This window comes from Brassica napus, chromosome C8, assembly GCF_020379485.1.
Source record: "Brassica napus cultivar Da-Ae chromosome C8, Da-Ae, whole genome shotgun sequence".
Classification (NCBI taxonomy): domain Eukaryota; kingdom Viridiplantae; phylum Streptophyta; class Magnoliopsida; order Brassicales; family Brassicaceae; genus Brassica; species Brassica napus.
The window spans coordinates 41,998,917-42,018,415 of record NC_063451.1 but is presented as its reverse complement, the minus strand read 5'-3'; the positions used below and the strand labels follow the sequence as shown (position 1 = coordinate 42,018,415).

At 36.1% G+C, this 19,499-nt stretch overlaps 6 protein-coding genes across 6 annotated transcripts; 4 read left to right on the top strand and 2 right to left on the bottom strand.

The window, feature by feature from the left end:
* The first annotated feature begins 933 nt into the window (after positions 1 to 933).
* On the top strand, positions 934 to 3,522 carry LOC106413394. The gene is made up of 2 exons (XM_022707545.2): positions 934 to 1,069; positions 1,428 to 3,522. Exon 2 carries the CDS (start codon positions 1,444 to 1,446, stop codon positions 3,304 to 3,306), a length of 1,863 nt encoding a protein of 620 aa, XP_022563266.1. The 5' UTR covers positions 934 to 1,069; positions 1,428 to 1,443; the 3' UTR covers positions 3,307 to 3,522.
* Positions 3,523 to 5,008: 1,486 nt separating this feature from the next.
* LOC106413395 (RING-H2 finger protein ATL2) lies at positions 5,009 to 5,602 on the bottom strand. Its single transcript, XM_013854182.3, has one exon. The coding sequence runs from the start codon at positions 5,600 to 5,602 to the stop codon at positions 5,009 to 5,011; it is 594 nt and encodes a 197-aa protein (XP_013709636.1).
* A 2,194-nt stretch (positions 5,603 to 7,796) lies between these two features.
* LOC106413689 lies at positions 7,797 to 9,761 on the bottom strand. Its single transcript, XM_013854434.3, has 8 exons — positions 9,620 to 9,761; positions 9,398 to 9,526; positions 9,216 to 9,331; positions 9,059 to 9,140; positions 8,843 to 8,902; positions 8,657 to 8,764; positions 8,534 to 8,579; positions 7,797 to 8,398 (listed from the first exon to the last, which is right to left on the bottom strand). The coding sequence occupies exons 1-8, from the start codon at positions 9,698 to 9,700 to the stop codon at positions 8,175 to 8,177; spliced, it is 846 nt and encodes a 281-aa protein (XP_013709888.2). The 5' UTR covers positions 9,701 to 9,761; the 3' UTR covers positions 7,797 to 8,174.
* Positions 9,762 to 10,591: 830 nt separating this feature from the next.
* LOC106413678 (pentatricopeptide repeat-containing protein At2g25580-like) lies at positions 10,592 to 12,769 on the top strand. The gene has a single exon (XM_013854418.3). It carries the CDS (start codon positions 10,726 to 10,728, stop codon positions 12,499 to 12,501), a length of 1,776 nt encoding a protein of 591 aa, XP_013709872.1. The 5' UTR covers positions 10,592 to 10,725; the 3' UTR covers positions 12,502 to 12,769.
* A 1,246-nt stretch (positions 12,770 to 14,015) lies between these two features.
* On the top strand, positions 14,016 to 14,921 carry LOC106413397 (the record flags this gene model as incomplete). The annotated part of the gene is made up of 1 exon (XM_013854183.3): positions 14,016 to 14,921. A coding segment is annotated over one exon (654 nt), but the record flags the coding sequence as incomplete, so codon positions are not given.
* A 1,507-nt stretch (positions 14,922 to 16,428) lies between these two features.
* Positions 16,429 to 18,921, top strand: LOC106413675 (putative L-type lectin-domain containing receptor kinase II.2). The gene has a single exon (XM_013854415.3). The coding sequence runs from the start codon at positions 16,682 to 16,684 to the stop codon at positions 18,662 to 18,664; it is 1,983 nt and encodes a 660-aa protein (XP_013709869.1). The 5' UTR covers positions 16,429 to 16,681; the 3' UTR covers positions 18,665 to 18,921.
* Positions 18,922 to 19,499: the final 578 nt, after the last annotated feature.

The window sequence follows — 19,499 nt, the reverse complement described above, 5'->3', positions numbered from 1 at the left end:
TATTAAAAGTTGAAGAATATGTAGATTAACGAAAGTATAGTATATTCATTTTGAACATTTATAGAGTATGTAATATTTTTCAAATTTTCACCGGATTCTTTACTATATTTGAAACAGTTTACAAAGAATAAAAAATATTCTTTATTTACTTTTTCACTTATACCACACATAAACGATACAAAAGTAGAAAGGCTATCATAAAATAGATTGTATTCTTCTGCTTTATAATTCAAGTATTTAATTATTTTGAGCAAAACTCAATATTTAATTATTATTTACATAATTATAGTTTTGTGCACCCATATACAATAAAATAACTCTTGTTATTAAAATGTGCATTTTACTTATCTCGATGTAAATTATCAATAAAATATTTTTTAATTATTAAAAATATTATTCAAATTCTCACTAATTTGGTCAAGAGTCAATATTAAAAGTTGACTCGACAGATTACAACAAAAATTAAAGAAATTTTTGAATAACGTTTCATAATTTTAACATGTCTAGTAGTCTAATTTATATTTATGATTCTTAATAATAATTAGTCAAACGAGAACAAATAAAATGATGAAAAATCCAGTTCCTAAAAAAAACTGAAATCTAAAAGAATACAAATCAAACTAAATTGAATGACCTTAATATCCACCTTGGAACATTGCCTGTGTTTTTGTAATGACAATGTATCTGAGGATAGAGCCAACGCAACAAATCTGTATTTTCTATTCCTATAAAATATATTAGCTTAATTTATTTATCTTTGGTCAACATATTAGCCTAATTTCAACCTCTCTTTTCAAGTAACAAATCTGTAATTTCCTTTTGAATAATTAAATATTTTATTATCATAAAAATAGATGTCTTCCCTTTTCTCATATCCCAATTTTGAGATTATAAATAAAACAAAACATCCCTTGTAATGAAATCACGACTGTAAGATAACAAAAAAAAAAAGAACCAGACTAGAAATAGTGAAGAAGAGAAGAGACCAACCCTTCACTTCCCTCGACACCCATTTCTCTATCGTGATCGCTTCATCTAAATTCCGATCCCATTTTCCGATATCTTCTGTGTAAGTTTTCCTTCTCATTGCTTCTGTGTTGTTGTTCTCTCTCTAAATTCCGATCCTTACTTGGTGAAGAAACATGCATCATGTTTTTAGCGTGATACTACGTTCGAATTGTTTAAGGATTACAGGAGGGCGTAACTAGGTTTTAGTATTGTTTTTGATGAGGACATAACTGCTGACTTCATGTCCAAATCTTCATTAATTTTGTGAAATTTAATGATTTGAGTATATGGGAGGGTTATGTTTTCCTTTTATTTATTTAACTATGGTTCTTCAATGCAGCATGTTTATGAATCAAAAATGGTGTTAATGGAATTGAATATGTGCACTTTTAGGTTTTAACTTTCCTCTTGTTTTGTAGTTGGAGGCTTTTCAAAATGGATTTTTATAACAAGGAAGAGGCTAATAGGGCAAGAGAGGCTGCAGTGAACAAGTTTATAGCAAACGATTTCGCTGGGGCGAGGAGGTTTGCCTTGAAAGCTCAGTCCTTGGATCCCGAGATCGTTGGAATCACGCAGATGGTGGCTACTTTCGCTATGCATTTAGCTGCGCAGCACACCATAAACGGGGAGGTAGACCACTACGGCGTGCTCGGCGTACACCCCCAGGCTGACGAAGAAACAGTGAAGAAACGTTACAAAAAGTTGGTTGTGATCCTTCATCCCGACAAGAACAAGTCGATCGGAGCTGGTGAAGCCTTTAAGCTTGTTTCTAAGGCATGTGAGGTGTTGTCCGACAAAGAAAAGCGAGCTGAGTACGACTCGAAGAGGAACTTCGTGGTGTGTGAAGGAAGAAGAGCTTCGTCGTCGTCAAAAAAAGGAGCTGCTAAAGGGAAGACTCCAAAGAGAGGTGTGAAGCAAGCAAGTGATGATGCCTCTACCTCTTCTGCTCCTCCAGCTCCTCCTGCTCCTCCGGCTCCTCCGGCTCCTCCGGCTCTTGATGTTGCTACCACTTCTGATGGAACGTTTTGGACTGTGTGCAGCAGTTGCACGAGACGATATGAGTATCATCGCATTTACTTAAACCAGAACCTCCGGTGTTCCCACTGCCGCAAGCCGTTTATAGCTGTGGAAACAGCTCCTCCGCACTCTTCCATCCGCAAGACCTTCGTCCAGCATCAGTTTGATTCCCTTGAGTGGAGTGCTGTAACGACCACTGGAACCATAACCGCTGCTCATGACTCCCAGGCTGTGCCTAGAGAGTCCACCAAAAGGTCGGCGGCTGATTCTCCATCCACAAACCCTCCAAAAAGAAGAAAGGAGGCTGTGGTGGAGGAAAATGCAGCGGCTGCTGCTTCCAACGTAGCAAGCTCTTCTTCTGCTCCTCCCAAGTCCAACACTGCGAGAGACTTTTCTGAGGGGGAGCTGAATAACGTGCGGGTGAAGAAATCTAAACCGATAATCGTCAGTAATCTTCAAGATCTAATCGCCATCGATCCTGAAACTGAGGATGTCAACATGGCCAATGCATCACACTGCATGGACCCCGTTGAGGATGATACTACTCGTACTGATAAGGACTTGCCTGCCTTGGGAGCCTTGACAATAAACGTTCCTGAAGAACCAGACGTTTGTGACTTCGTAAAGAACCGAACCCAAAAGTCTTTTAGTGACAACGAGATATGGGCTTCTTACGACATTTTAGCGGGGTTACCTCGAGTCTACTACATGATAGACAAGGTTCTCTCCCTAGATCCATTCAAACTGTGTATCACTCGGCTAACTACTTCACGGACCAACAGCGACCCCACGTCATCGAGCTGGCTTGGTTCACAAAGAACTTGCGGAGTTTTCAGAGCTGGGGATAGTCACATCTGCTTTTCGCCTTACAGTTTCTCGCACAAAATGGAGGCGGTGAAAGGCGATCACGGAGAGTTTCTGATATACCCGAGAACAGGTGAGGTATGGGCTATGTATAGGAACTGGCCAAGTGAATGGAACTATCTTGAAGGAAACAGAGCGGATAAGTACGATGTGGTGGAAGTGGTTGAAGGATATACAGAGGAGTATGGTGTTAGGGTGGTTCCTTTGATGAAAGTTGCTGGTTTCAGTTCTGTGTTTCGCCATTACTTGGGTCCCAAGGAAATCATAAGCTTCTCAAAGGTTGAGTTGGCAAGATTCTCTCATCAGATACCGTCTTACTTGCTCACAGGTAAGGATGCAGCTGATGAACTCGGAGGTTGCAGGCAGCTCGACCCAGCATCAACACCGTTACATCTGCTTGAGATTGTAGATGGATAGGTTATAGGTGATGCAACCGTATTAGTTTTCATTTATACATCTCTTCTTGAACTTTTTTTTGCTTTTAATGATTGTTTCTTTTTATTTGAACCAGTTAGATTAGGGTGATTGTATTAACTCTGTTCTTTTTGGTTCGATTAAAATGTAGCAAAGCTGAATAAAACTTTTGTTGTTTTTATACCTCAATGCCTCATACATAACCTGCTTTAAATTATATTATTGGCTCATAAGGAAATTTGCAATGGTAGTTTTCTACCTAGAGCATTTCAACATAAAATAATAGAAAAAATAATATGTGGAACAAAAAAAAAGAGAGAGAGATAAAAATGAGTTTCTGAATTTGAGAGAGTCTCTAAGGAGAAATTCTCCACTTATCAGTTATTCAGAGATTAATTCCATTTTTAAATACTGTAAATCTATTGTTGAGAGACTCAAAGGGGTTTCTCTCCACTAATGATGGCCTAAGAAGTTTATCTCACAGCACTCAACAAGATATATAATCAGAAATGCATAAAGACTAAATGGATAGGCACTTAAGGATCTAAACTGCGAAAACCAAAGACTCATTGTATCCAAGTCTCTTGTTCTTCAGGCCATCTCAGCTTAGAAGCCAGATGGATCATGTCCAGTGGCGGAGCCACCTCTTCGTTAGGGGAGGCCAAATGATCTACATGCTTTTTTGTAAAAAGAAAAAAAATTACATGTATATTAAAAAAAAATACTGATAAAATGCTATAAATTTAACTTAATGATCCATGTATTAATGTTTAATATGAAATTAACCCTAGTGAAATCTTTGGCCGGCTCCGACTGATCATGTCACTTTGCAAATGAGACTCAGACTGTGAAACTACAACAAGAAGTCTAACGCTTTCCGCAGTTGCTCTTTGAGAGTTACAAAAACAATTTTTGGCATATGCTTGTTTCTTCAAAGTTGGCAGAGAGGAGAAGTATAAGATATGATATGATCAGACTTACTCAGCAGTAAAATAAAAGATGACATAAGTAAAGCCTTGGCCTTGCGTACATGCCAAACTTCTTGATTACGAAAAGTCATAGATTCAGCCATAACATGACAACTAAGTATGTTTTTGGTTTCGTTGAGACTTTGGCATAGCTTGTTAATTTATAGATGCTAAACATGAACACAAAAAGAATCTGTAATGAATGTTTTTAGAACAAAACTTAGGTTCACCCCCTAGGATAAACCTTTAAATTCACTCCATCCTTTATGACCAATCAAAGTAACACATAGACTATTAATTAAAAAACATTAAATTAAATAAAAAATAGCTACAAAAAATAAATTTTAATGACGCTAATGCTTCCAGCGAAACCCTAAACCCTAAATCTTAAATTTTAAACCCTATACCCTAAATTTTAAACCCAAATCCAAACCCCTAAACCCAAACCCTATATCCTAAACCCTAATCCTAAACCCTAAACCCAAATTATATACCTTAAACCCAAAAACTAGACCATAAACCTAAACTCTATACCCTAAACCCAAGTCTTAGACCCTAAACCCAAACAGTAAACTTTTAAAATCCATGATCGTACCTTGTCCCGTCGTATCTCAGAAAAAATCGCGTTACGGAAACAAAAATCTCTGAAAAAGGAAACCTAACCCTTTCATTACATGTCTAGCAACAAAGTAGTTCAGTTACGGAAACAAAAACATTAGTAAAGATAAACTTAGACTCTAATAAAAATCAGTTTCAACATACTCCTCGAGCAAAACTTCACGACAGAGAGGGCAAGAATTATGACTCTGTAACCACTCGCCGACACATGTAGAATGAAACCGGTGCGAACAATATGGCAAATCAAACGTCTCATCGTTCTTGTACAAACCCTCCAAACATATGGCACATGTTGTAGACTCTTCTTCTTCCTTTTGGGTCTCTTCTTCTTCTTCTTCCTCCCTAAGAGTGACCACCTGTTGGGTCTTAACGACATAAACAGACATGACGTAAGGTTGAAGAAACCCAACGTATTGAACCGCTTCAGCCGCGATTTTTTCTGCGATACGACGGGACAAGGTACGATCATGGAGACGAGAGTCGACCAGCCTAAACAGATATCTCGGGCTTAACTGGTGGCTGATGAGATTCAGGTTTATTTGACGGGAGGGAAAATGAAACGGCGGGTCCAGTCCAGTACAGACGAGGGTTCCATCCGTATCGTCAACGGCGAATCGCTGGAATCTTTGATAGAAACTGATGCAAACTCTGTTTTTGCGTGAGGGCTGATGGTAAACGGTTTGATCAAAGGACGTCAACGCAATGATATCCATCTTCAAAATCAAAGGCAGAGAGAATAGAGTGAATCGTGTGAATAAATAAGTGAGTCTTGTTATTGTTATATAGAGTTTTTCCGAATGCTAAAGTTTCCTTTCTTATTCTTTTGTGGTTGTTTATTTCCTTTTTCCTAAAATTCAAACGTTCGTTTTTGTTGTTTCCTCTTTTTTCTTTCTTGTTTTCCTTTTTTCTATTCGAACAAGTTAAGATTTGGGTGATTGTGTCGATTAAACCTAGCAAAATTGGTATTATATTATCCTTTTAAAAGATTACAGATTTCAGATTTCAGGAGAAAATGAGTAAGGCCTTGGTTGGGTAGAGCATTATAGAAAAACATTTAGAAAAACATTTACTAGATGTTAATGCTCTCCTAATACTCTATGGCCAATGCTCTCATCTAAAGCTTTTAAAAGAACATTGGCATTTATGATTTATAAAATTAAGAAAAATATATAATTATTTCATTTATTTAATTTAATTATATCATAAATATAATTTATATCTAGTAAGTAAAATTTTGATTTCTATAATTAATTTGCAGTAAAAATATTTTTTTTTAAAAGTATTTCACTTTTAAGATATAATTTAATTTATATAATTTAGTTATATTTTAAATGTGAAATATTATTTTAAAAATAGATATTTTAATTATAAAATTTATTTTAAAATAATATTTTTAATATAAACATAATTTTTAAATTATTAAATCAAACAAATTAATTTTATATCTTTTTAATTTTATATGTTAATATATTTATATATATATATATATTAGAAATATATTCATTAAAAATAAATATATATGTTATATACTAATTTTTATAATAATTTTAAATAGCATATTCATAATGGTCTACCAGTCATCTTATTAAACAGTTTAGCTAAATCATACAGTTTCTGTAACATATTGCTTCTATAGTATATTGCTACTGCTTTATCAAAGCGTAAGTGTTATACATACACGCATACAATTTGATTAGAAAAAATAAAATTAAAAATTGGAGAAAATCATCAAAGACGGGCAATAAGTTCGGTCTGGTTGAATTTAAAATTTTGGGTCTGGTCGAAACTTGGTTTCAGAGCCGGTCTCGAAATTGTAGCGGTCCTCTTGGTGATACAAAAATAGATTTAATTTTTATCATACAAGTTATTTAATAAAAAAAATACATAGATTAAAAGATTACGATTTTCAAAAAGTATTTTTAAAATATAAATGATTTATAATTCAACTAATTATTAAAACCTTGTAAAATTTAATTGTTTACACTATTCATTAGAAATAAAACACATTGATGTAAAACAACTTATATTTAGAAAGAAACTACTTCTTAAATAATTTATAGTTTATACTATAAAACAAGAGGAATGCATATTTCATTTTTACCTTTAATCTTTTTTTTTAAATTACAAATTTATATAAATTATACATATAAATTATTGTTTCCTTTTTTTATGTTTGGACACTTTATAATAATATTGATACATATGTGCATATAAAATTATTTAAAAAGGAAAAGAGTATTTGCACTCTCTATACAAATGTTTTATCGTATTTAGGCAACTATCTTATTACACTGTGTGTCACTGTTCTCGAAATTTTAATGACATTATACCTCTTTTGCCAGCTATTACCTACGTCTATAAACCAGTGTCCAAAAATCTTAAGGACACTAAGGTAAATTGATCTGTTACAGAGAAAAACTAAATCTCACTATTTTTTTTTTTTTTGGTATTTTGCTAATTTCCACCTTTTTATAGGTTATCTACCCAATTCACTCGAAGGAAAATAGGGGGTCAAATTGAAATGTTTCATGTTATTTGCTTCAAGTCTGGTTCTGGTTGACTAACTAGTTTTAGAAAAATAGTAGTAATAAATACTAGTTTATATTCTATATCTCTATTTTTTATTATTTTATACTAACATTAGTTGAAAAACATATTAAAAACTGGGGTTTTTAATGGTATAATCAAACCAAATTTTATCATTAAAAAAACATATTTTAAAACATCATCTTTAATGATATATTGGTTAATGGGTTTTAGCATGCATTAGTTAGATAGAAAATTATTAGATATAATGGTTTTATTATATTCTTATGTTCTTAAAAAAACAAAATCTTAATGTTTACATCAAACATATATGTATGATGATTTTATTGATGTTAACCAAATTATAATACAAAATACACAAATGTAATTTAACATATATTATTGCCTAAAACATAAAAAAAATGTAATTTAACTACTAAAAGTACCATGTGTTCAACAAAAAAAAATAATTTATAGCTTATAAGTAATAACTAATCTCAAAAGTACAAATTCTTGAAAGTGAGAACAACTGAAACATTAGGGAAAAACTATGTGAAAACAGCTTCTCTTCCAAATTTGAAGAACGGCCATCAATTTTCTCAAGATGATTATTGGGTTTCATGGGGAGATTCGATGACTTCATGTGTTTGGTTCTTATCTCTCGGATCTCAATTCTAGCATATTTCTATAAACATATATCTTTCTAGCAGAAATTGCACAAATTTCACTCCACAGAGCAGGAGAGATATAAGTGTAAACTTATGCAGATGCATATTCGTTATCTTCTTGGTTCAAAAGAAGTTTCTCTTCCTGCTCCAACCTTTGCAGCCATTTCAGCCCGAGATCACATCCCGCTCTCGCAGCGACTTGGAACTGCTCTTTGGCCAACTCTAACGGATTCATATCCATGTTTTCTCTGGATCTCTTGGGCGGCGGAACTCCCACCGCGTTCATTCTTGTTAGAGATTCCGGGACTTGCACACCTGTAAAGTTGTTGACATCTTTAACCAAGTAATCTCGAAAAGCAAGCAACGAAACAATATTTGTTGTGTTCCTACATGAACAATCGTGAAAGTCTGATGTAAAAGAAGCAAGGAGAGGATCGGATATAAACAAACCTCTAAGTACAAGAGATCCATACGCTATAGCAGCACCGGCATGTCCCTGTAACATATGCGAGTCAAAAACTATGGGAAACTACAACAAGAAGCAAGTAGTAATGAAGCATAAAGCATCTTTACCTTCTCTGAAGCCCTGTGGAAACACCAAACAGCGGAATCCATATCTTGCTTCACACAGTCTCCTGTCAGATACACTATCCCTAAAAGGTAAAGGGCACCTGGATGCAGCTGCAAAGTTATACCATCTCTCACACGGTGAGATTATTTCCTTAGATTTCCGAATAATAATATACTGAGTCATCATACCTGATCAACAGCATTCTCTATATAATGAAACGCTTGCTGATCTGACTGGACATGATCATTCTGCGAGATAGATTATGATTAGTATGAAATGCTGGTTTAGGATGAGTAAAGAAAACGATTCCTACACATTTCTCAGCTAAAGGGTGACAAAATATAAAGAGACAGCTCTCAAGTGTCTCCATTTAAGGTTATCAGTAATAACCTCGGAAGGTTTACCTCGACTCTTAGACGACAGCCTAGCTCATACTGAGCATCCGCATTACCCATGTCTGCTGCCTCGACAAGCAAAGCAGCTCCACTATGACACAACCAAAGCATTGCTGTAAATGACATAGTTGTACCATGAAGCACGAGCAATGGATTTATAACTTACATAGCTTTACAGGCACCAGGAACATGATACTTCAAGTGCAACTTAGAAAGCCAAAATCTAGCATGAGTGTTGAGATTATCAGCCTCAAGAGCAAGCTCAAAGTTCTCTTTAGCTCCCTGAAACACACCAAACAGTTTTGAGTAAACAAGGATTCGTTAGAACTTGAAAGAGTAAGTAAGTACCCTGAGGAGAGGGATAAGGCGTCGATCATTGAGTTCACAGTAGTCAATGACTCTATCCACTTCCTTAATCGCGCTCCATCCTTTCGCTACGTACTCCATTGCCTTCTTGTTCCTGCTGTGTATCCCTCTCTGCACACCACAACCAAAACCACAAACATCCAATCACCGAACCGATTAAAGAAGTCATTTCGTATAGAAATCCAGAATGAAAAGATGATATACTCGCTGATCAAATCCGTGAATACGAAACTTCGATTCCGCGGCGGCAGCGGAAACTTGCCGGAGAATCAGGCGACGGAGCATGATTTACCCAACTTGGGAAGAAGCAGATTCCAATTCCTCCTACTATACACGATAGTCTAGGCCTGCGTGTTTGTACCGAACCGGTTCAGGTCCAACTTTGCTGTTATCGATTCGGTTCGGTTCGCCTCAGCAATCGATTAATTTGAATAGTTTTTAAAAAAAAAAAAGTCAAATCAAATCATTAACCGAAATTTCTACCAGAATCGATTTTTAACCAAACTGACTGAAATTATTCAAGTCCTAGGGCAATTCTGGTTCAAACACAGCGGTTGTAGTTACTGGAGTTTGCGAATGCGGGTGGTTGCGGTTTCCATCGGTTTTAAGAGATTTGTACGACTGGTTCTACGGTTAAAAATTGGTGCGTTTGCAGGATATTTATGACTGGTTAACTACCAAAAATCATAAAAATATCATAATAAATATGAAAATTATATTTTTAAAGTTATAGTTTTAAATTTTTAAAAATTATAGAAAATATTTTTATTTTAAAATTTTATAATATTAATTAAAATATAATAGATTTATTTTAGCATTTTTGTAATTCCAATTTAAAAATTTTATTGAATATTTTTATTCGTATATTTAAATGGTTTTTAAGAAAATAAAAAAAATTATCATCCCGCAACCGCAAACGCTAGCTGAAACCAGCTTTTAATTCTAAGAGGTTCGAAGCGATTTGTAGCGATTGTTTTGAAATGTTATCAACCGCTACCGACTGCAAAAACTGCGTTTGCGGGTGGTAGCCGGAAAACCAAACAAGAACCTTAATCAGTTAAAACAGAAACCCGAAAGCTTTGGTTAAAATTGATAGTTTTCACAAACCGGACTAACTGAATACTGAACCGAATATTTCTCCATAACCAGAAAACAACCAATTAATCCCCAGCACATAGGCCAAAATACATAGTCCATCTCCGATAGTATCTTGGTCATTTCGAGCTCGTAGCCGCCCAGCATTAACCACCCCGGCAACTCCCGTCGGTCTGACTGAGATCCTCCTTTACCATTGGTCTCTGCTCTTTCTGATGTATAGGAAGCTATCTTTGTTCACCAGAGCAAACTACGCTCGCAATGAACCTCGCTCTTCCTCCGAAAGACTCCTGAGGCATCTCAGCACGGCTGTTGAAAGGTTAGGTTTTTCAAACCCTAATGAACACCGAGTCGATGATGATTCATCACATACCTCCGCCGATATAAACCCTAGAGCAGGGTTCAACGGAAACGAAGTCAGTGTTCGGACACAACAGAGTCAGAGTTCTTGGTCTCGGAACCTCAATTCCAACAGCGATTACTGGACAAGCTCTGATTACAACAGAAACGGTTGGCACTCAGGTAATAACGAGGTCGAAGAAACGCTTGGAGAGTTCGATTCGTATTGCGAAAACTATCTTCTCAAAAAGGCTATAGAGTCTATGGAATCGTTGGAGAATATGGGCCATGTCGTGGATTTGCCTAGGCTCTTACGGTTAGTGCGTCTATGTGGAGAAGAACATCTTTCTCTAGAAGACAACCTTTTGCGAGAAGCCAAGGTCTCTCTTCAGGGGAAGATCAGAGCGTGGGCTCACCATTCGGATGCTAACTACTTGAAGTATTACACCGACCTTGTGATTGAGGAGTTTGACGCGTTTTGCAGACAAGGGAATGTCAAAAAGGCTCTGTATACGATGGATACGTTGGCTAGTTTGAGTCATCCTGTGGATTTAGCTAGGCTTATGCGATTAGCTAAGCTGTGTGGGGAAGTAGAGGCTTCACAAGAAGCCAAGTTCGTTCATGGGAAGATTATCTCCTTAGGCTGCGGTTTGGATGTGAGTTCATATCATGTTTTGATAGAGATGTACTCCAACTGTGGGATGATGAACGAAGCATCGAGTGTTTTTGAGGAAATGCGTGAGAAGACTCTGGAGACTTGGTGCGTTATGATAAGATGTTTGGCGAAGAACGGACTAGGAGAAGACGCTATCGATATGTTTACTCGTTTCAAAAAAAACCAAGGAAACAAACCCGACGGTGGACTGTTCAGAGGAGTGTTCTATGCGTGCGGGTTGCTAGGTGATGTTGACGAGGGATTGTTGCATTTTGTGTCGATGTCCAAAGACTATGGCATCGTTCCTACCATGGAGGACTATGTAAGCGTCGTTGAGATGTTGGCCTTACCAGGATTGTTAGACGAGGCTTTAGCGTTTGTTGAGAGAATGCCCATGGAGCCAAATGTCGATGTGTGGGAAACACTGATGAACCTCTCTCGAGTACATGGAGATCTGGAGCTTGGAGATCGGTGCGCTGAGATTGTCGAGGAGCTAGATCCTACGCGGTTGAACCAACAGGCAAGGGACGGTTATCTTCCGGTTAAGGCATCAGATGTTGAGAAAGCGAGTCTGAAGAAAAGATCAGGGATTCATGGTCTTGGCAGAATCTCAAACAGTAGGACGCATGAATATAGAGCAGGGGACACCAATCTACCTGAGAACGATGAGCTTTTACAGATATTGAGAAACTTAAGGACGCATATGGTAGAGAGGGGCTACGTCTGTCAAACAAAATTAGCTTTGCACGATGTAGACGAAGAGAGTAAAGAGAATGCACTTCTTGCACATAGCGAGAGAATAGCCTTTGCTCGTGCTCTTCTCAACACTCCACCTCGTAATCAGTTCACGATCATGAAAAACCTTCGTGTGTGTATTGATTGTCATAACGCCTTCAAGATTATGGCGGATATAGTTGGTAGACCAGTGATCATGCGAGATGCAAAGAGATTCCACCATCTCAAAGATGGAGCATGCAGCTGCAAGGACTATTGGTGATTTAACGAATAACCTTTGAGGTTCGTTCTATTGGTTGTCTGCGTTGAAAAGCGTTTCGCACTCTGCTTTTTGTTTATCCAATTCTTTAAAACACATTTCCATAATGTCTTCATACGTGCATCATAAGCAGCAACTTTCTACCATTACCATTACTACTGTTGTCGTAGATCAATCTCAGCTTCTGTTTGTGTTCAGGTTACATGATCAGCTATGTCGTGAATGCTGTATACTTCTTGTTCTGGATAATATTATCAACATGTTTCTGGCTTTTCGTGTTGTCACTTGGGCACGTAAAAAGTGTAGACAAATATATTGTTGGTTATGTTAATTCTTATAATGATGTGTGGCTATCACATTTAGACAGTCCATCTTTGTCTTACCTTACATCTAGACAGTCCAACAATGCACATCCTTATATATTATTCATCTTTATATATTATTTGAAAAATATTACATTTAAACTATGTCATTGGTCATCACCGAAATGGTTCTTAGCATTTTTAGAAAAATTGGTCTATTTATATTTATTAAATTTTTCACTAAACTAATCATAGAATTAAATATTAATGTATTTTATTCTTTTTTCAAATAAAAATTACAGAATTACCTAATAAAATTAAATTATGTATAATAATTAATGATTTTGAATAATAAATATTTGTGTATTTTTTATCAATTTTGTTTAATTTATTATTATTAAAAAATCATATTAACTACAAAATAAAAATTGAGAGATCGATGTATATGTTATATTTTAAATTTTTAAAAAACACTATAAATTAATAAAAATGTTAAAAGCTCCACATTAAAAAATTTGTTATCAATAGTTTAATTTTTTGTTATAAAAAATATAAATAATTATAAAATCATATAAGAAGGAAAATTTATTTAATAAATATTCAGATTAAATATATATTTATTCTAATATAGTTTAACCTAAACTATATATTATATGAAAATACATATATATTATAGTTACAAAATTGGCTTGTCGATGATTTTTATAAGAAAAATCATTTATGGTCTTTAGAATTTAATAAAATAAAATTATAAATAACACAGTAGATAAATTTGATAACCACTCATCAGGCCAAGTTTCGTCTGTAAATTCCACATTAACATGAAATCTTAAGCCCAAATCTTACGGCGGTCGAACCTGCTTCAGGCTTGTCGAAGGTTCACTCTTATGCAATTTTCATTCTTCTTCTAGGCTGTATCAATACTTCTTGTTCACACCCTTGATCACCACGGAACTTTCTTCAATCGAAACTCATAGCTGGTTGAATTTATACCATTTTGATAAAAAACTAGATTTTTGTATATTTTTACTATTTTGATAAAATTTGATTGAATTTATAAATCTTATCAGAAAACAAATAATTTAAAAGTTGTTCTATTAGTGTTCCAAAAAAAAAATTGTTCTATTATAGTGTTTAATTTTCAAGCAACCAGTATAGATTATTGTCTTTAATGGTATAGTACTGTTCTAATATAGGGTGCTAATGGAGCTATAATCACAGGTATCTTGTTCTGTGAAGTCCTCGACGCTGACTGAATCAGATGTAAATCCAAATCTAAAGCCACACGAGACGAGTGTTGCTTCTGTAAGAGTGCTAAAGAGACCTTCATCCTGTGATTGGTGTGAGTCTGCTGAATCATTCACGGGAAGTCCTAAGAAGAAGTTGCGATCCTGTAGGAGTGGTAAAATGCGTCTGCAAGCTTCTGTTAACAATGGTTTCCGGCAAATGGTCAGGGTAAGATCAAAAAGGTCTAGTGAATGTGTTGTTGTTGGTACAGGAAGCTCAGTCTGTAATGGTTGTTGTGATGATACTGATGCTAGTTGTAGCCCTGTTAGATATGATGAGAGTGATGATACCTCAACTTCTTTTCTAGATGGCTCTACTAGTCAAGAAGCCGACTCTTGCAGTAGCGATGCAGAATCTTCAAAAGGGATTAGAGAAGAAGCTACCGGTGGAACAGTGAGGAGGTCATGTAGGCCTGAACTATACACATACCGTAGTACGCTGGGGAAGTTATTTGCTTCCGGGCCTTTGGATTGGAATCAGGAAGCATCACTAACCGATCTACGTCTTTCTCTGAATATATCAACTGATGAGCATTTGATGGAGATAAGAAATTTGAAGTCAACACATAGTAAATTTTGTTAGTATCAAATCAGGATTCGTTCTTCTTTTTTCTTTTTTGATCTTTAACAGTCTTATCTTCAGGTGTTGGCAATACTTTTCTGCAATGTGTAATCAAGTGTTACATATTGTTGTTTTTACAAGAGGGTTCTTATAGTGATTTGTATACGGCAGCAGAATGGAAGAAAGCATGTATGGAAACTCCAATCCTTTCTTATAGTTTACTTTTGTTGTACGTTCTAGATAATAAAGTTATAAGAAAAGTTACTTCTTCGAGAGTCTTCCCTTCTTACTCAGTTTCTTCCGTAATCAGAGGTTGGTCTACGAGCCGCCAAAAGTTTAGAAACCGATAAAGAATGTTCCAAGGCCTCTCGTTCCAATCTGACCATCTCTTCCCACAATGCTTAAAAAAAAAAGAACACAGATGATGATAATGATACAATACTCTCAGCTAAAACTACAATGGTCCAAGATAACGATACATACTTGTGTGCCTTAGGGCTTGATACAAGAAACTACTCGTGAGGTAAGGCAGGATTTGACCAGAAAAGTACTAGGATCTTGGACCTACAACGCATCAAGAGATGAACATGTCCGTACCCAACTTTTTGTAAGAATCCCGAAATGATTTGATTTGAGTGTTATTACTGATTGTGTTTAAGTGTTTGTATCAAAATGATGATCACATAATGGATTTTTATGTAACATGTATATGTTGGACGGGAAGGAGCTTGAGATCTACAATGAAAAATAAACTACCGAAGAAGAAAGGCAAGAACGCTGGTAGTGCTTAACAACATGTTTGGATTCATACTTTCTTCTTTCCTTTATATCAAAGTTTTGTTTTTAGTCTTAGTGTCTTGTCTTTTTGATGTAAGGGCGTTAATCTTGTAGCGTTAGGATTACGTCTTTTCAATATTCGATATTATGAAAACTATACGAAGACCAAAAAAATGTTTACAGCTTATTTATGAAATAATATAAAGTGAAAAAAGAGAAAATTAAACTTGTTTGATTTGGTCAAAAGTATTTTCATTTTAGCCAAATAAATGTTACCGTCTAGGAGGCATCACAAGGTGGGCGTTCGGGTTCGGATCGGGTATTTCAGATTTTCGGGTATTTCGGTATAGAGATGTAAAACCCGTTCGGATATTTCTGAACTTCGGATCGGGTTTGGGTATTTTTAGTTTGGATTCGGTTATTCCGGATCGGGTTCGGATAATAAGATTTTGAAAAAAAAATATATTAAATTTTTCATTTCTCAAATTTTTTGTATTTTAAAATATAACTTTCACTTAACTATTTTTTTATTTTTAATAGATTAAATGGTTAATAGATTTGGACATAACATTTTGAAACTAAAAAGACATTAATTTGGTTATTGTTTCTAAAATTTGGATGTAACTTTTTGTTAATTCTTGAAATAAAAAGTTTGACATGTATTTTAAGTGAGTAGCAAATTATTTTCTCCGTAATTGTATGTATATCATATGAACTTAAAGTATATGTAGTATCAATATAAATATTTTATATAAAATGAGAGATGTAAACTAGAAATATAATGTTAATTATTCATATGTTCGGTTGTTTTCGGGTATCCATTCGGGTTCGGTTATTATCCGTTCAGGTTCGGATATTCAATCTCTGTTAATTCAATATCCGTTCGGATATTTTGCTACTTCGGTTCGGATTTTGGTTCGGATTTTTCGGATCGGGTTCGGGTGTGGCTTCGGATATCGGGTAAAGTTCCCACCCCTAACAAGGAGTGTGCCAGCTTATTTATGAAATATTAAAAAGTGAAAAAAAAAGAGAAAAATAAACTTGTTTGATTTGGTCAGAAGTATTTTCATTTTAGCCAAATAAATGTTACCGTCTAGGAGGCATCACAAGGAGTGTGACCAAGACCAGTTCAACTAGAAGAAGTTGTGTAGCTGATGTCATTATCTAGCAAAGTCAGAAGATAGGAAACTTCCCTAGGGTCAACTCTTATGTTTGTTAGTTAGTACCCCCCAAACATTCTGAGAAAATTAGGGGGGATGGCAGGAGCAATACAATTTCTTAGCTTATGGATGTTAGCTTCAGTCCATGCGATCTCTATGGTGTTAGCTCAAGATGGTAATCACTTTGTGCATTACGACTTCAGGAAAGCAGATCTATACGTAGATGGAATGGCAAGTACCAAAGATGGCAGACTAAAACTTACTAATAGCTCAAAGAGAGCCACTGGGCACGCCTTCCACAGAACGCCAATAGCTTTCGTTAACTCTTCATTTTCTTTCTCCACCGAGTTCGTGTTCGCGATCGTTCCAGAAGAGCGCACCAGCTACGGCCAAGGAATGGCTTTCGTTGTCTTTCCCAGCATCGTTGACCTAAGGTATGGCGCATCAACATCTTATCTAGGGATATTCAATATGACGAATGATAACAAAACCGAGAATCATATACTTGCCATAGAGCTTGACACTAATATAAGCTCTCAAGCCCTTGAAGAAAGTGATAACCATGTAGGGATAGACGTCAACAGTATAGTATCGGTCGAATATAAGGACGCTAGTTACTTCGACGACACGGTAGGGATGAACAGGAGCCTGGTGCTCGCTAGCAAGCAAAGAATTCGTATTTGGATTGAATATGATGGAGAGAATAGATTGCTCAATGTGACTCTTGCTCCCCTCGAGACCCCAAAACCAAGATTGCCTCTTCTGTCAAGATCTATAGACCTTTCCAAAATCTTCAAGGAGCAAATGTTTTTCGGTTTCGCTGGGAGTACGGGTACGATCAGAAGTCATCAATATATTCTTGGTTGGTCATTGGCGATAGGCGGAAAAGCGCAAAGCCTTGACATTTCTCAAGTTATGGATCTCCCTCGACCGCCACGTAATCACTTACCGCTTATACTCGCGGTTGCATCAGTAGTTGCTTTCCTGATAGTAGCAGGCGGAATAGGGTACCTTTACCAACGGAATAGGTATGCGGAAGTGTTTGAACAATGGGAATTACAATACAGCCCCCAGAGATTCTCCTTCAGAACCCTCTACAAAGCAACCAAAGGTTTCAAGGAGAATAGAGTGCTTGGAGCTGGAGGTTTCGGCAAGGTTTACAGAGGAGAGCTTCTCGATGGCACTGGAATCGCGGTTAAGAGAGTCTCCCACGGTGCAGAACAAGGAATGCAAGAGTACGTTGCGGAAATCGCTACTATGGGAAGGCTAGCACACAGGAACTTGGTGCAGCTACGCGGTTACTGCAGGAGAAAAGGCGAATTGCTTTTGGTCTACGAGTACATGGTTAATGGAAGTCTTGCTGATCGCTTGTTCGATGGCGACAATCTCAGCTGGTCTCAAAGAGTTCATATTGTGAAAGGAGTATCTTCTTGCCTTCATTATTTACATGAAGGTTGGGGGAAAGTTGTATTGCATAGAGATATAAAAGCTAGCAACATTCTCCTGGACGAAGATTTAAACGGGAAACTCGGAGATTTTGGGCTTGCTATATTCCATGATCGTGGCGCGACTTTTGAAGCCACGCGCGTTGTAGGAACCATTGGTTATATGGCTCCAGAGGTTACCGCAATGGGCGTGGCGAACGAGGCGACTGATATCTATGCTTTTGGAGTACTCATGCTTGAGGTGGTCTGCGGGAGGAGGCCAATAGAGCCAGAAAGGTCTCCCGGGCAGAAGATTTTGGTTGAATGGGTTGCCAGTTGCGGGAGAAGAGGTGCTTTACTAGATACCGTTGACTCTAAACTAGCAGGAAATTTTGAGGCTGAAGAAGCTATGCTGCTTTTGAAGTTAGGCATGATCTGTTCACAGATTGACCCACAAAAGAGACCTACTATGAAAGATATAACAGAGTATCTTGAACAAAAGAAACGTATCCCACACATTTCGTTTGATACAGCTGCGTTTGGGATACCCATTGTACCCATAATAAGCGATGAAACAGTAACAGCACAAGGATCTGCTCTGTCGTTTGCTAGTTTCTTATATGACACCATTACAGTGTTATTTAGAGGTCGTTGAAACCTGCATCATGGGTTGGTAAACATACTAGAAAACATGTTCTTATGTGTGTTTATAATAGTGTTAAGTGTGCAAATAAATAGTGAAGAAAGGATGACTATGTCTACAATCTTCTCAAATGTATGAAAATTTACAGTATGTATATATATGAACTGCATCATTGCAAAAAAAAAAAAGTGAAAGAAAGATTATGTTTTTATATAAAAATCTATGTATTTTAAAATTATGGATTAGAGACAACCATCTAAATTCTTTTTAAAAAATATGTTTTATATAAAAATTATGTAAAATCTAGATATTTCTTTTTTATAAGTTATATGATTTGTTAAAAAATTAATAAGAAAATTATAATTAAAATTAATTAAGGAAAAATGAAATACAAATGTTTTAATAATGATAATTATGTATAACTTTTAGTTCATTAATTAATGATAATTTTGTACTTCACCACTATTAGAATTAACTTGAGAATGACACATAAGAATTAATATCGGAGACACAATCTGCATTTGTGCCAGGAAGGTTGATTTCAGATAATATTCTCATTGCTCAGGAAATGTTTTATGGACTGCGGATTAATAAGGCTTGCCAAAGTAAATATATGTCAATCAAGACGGATATGAGCAAAACGTATGATCGGGTGGAGTGGGGTTTTATTCAAGCGCTACTTCTCAGGATGGGTTTTGATACGCATTGGGTTAAATTAATTATGGAATGTATATCATCAGTTCAATACCATGTTTTGTTGAATGGGCAGCCGCGTGGACATATAGTGCCTCAAAGAGGTTTACGCCAGAGGGATCACTTATCCCCTTATCTATTTATCATGTGTACT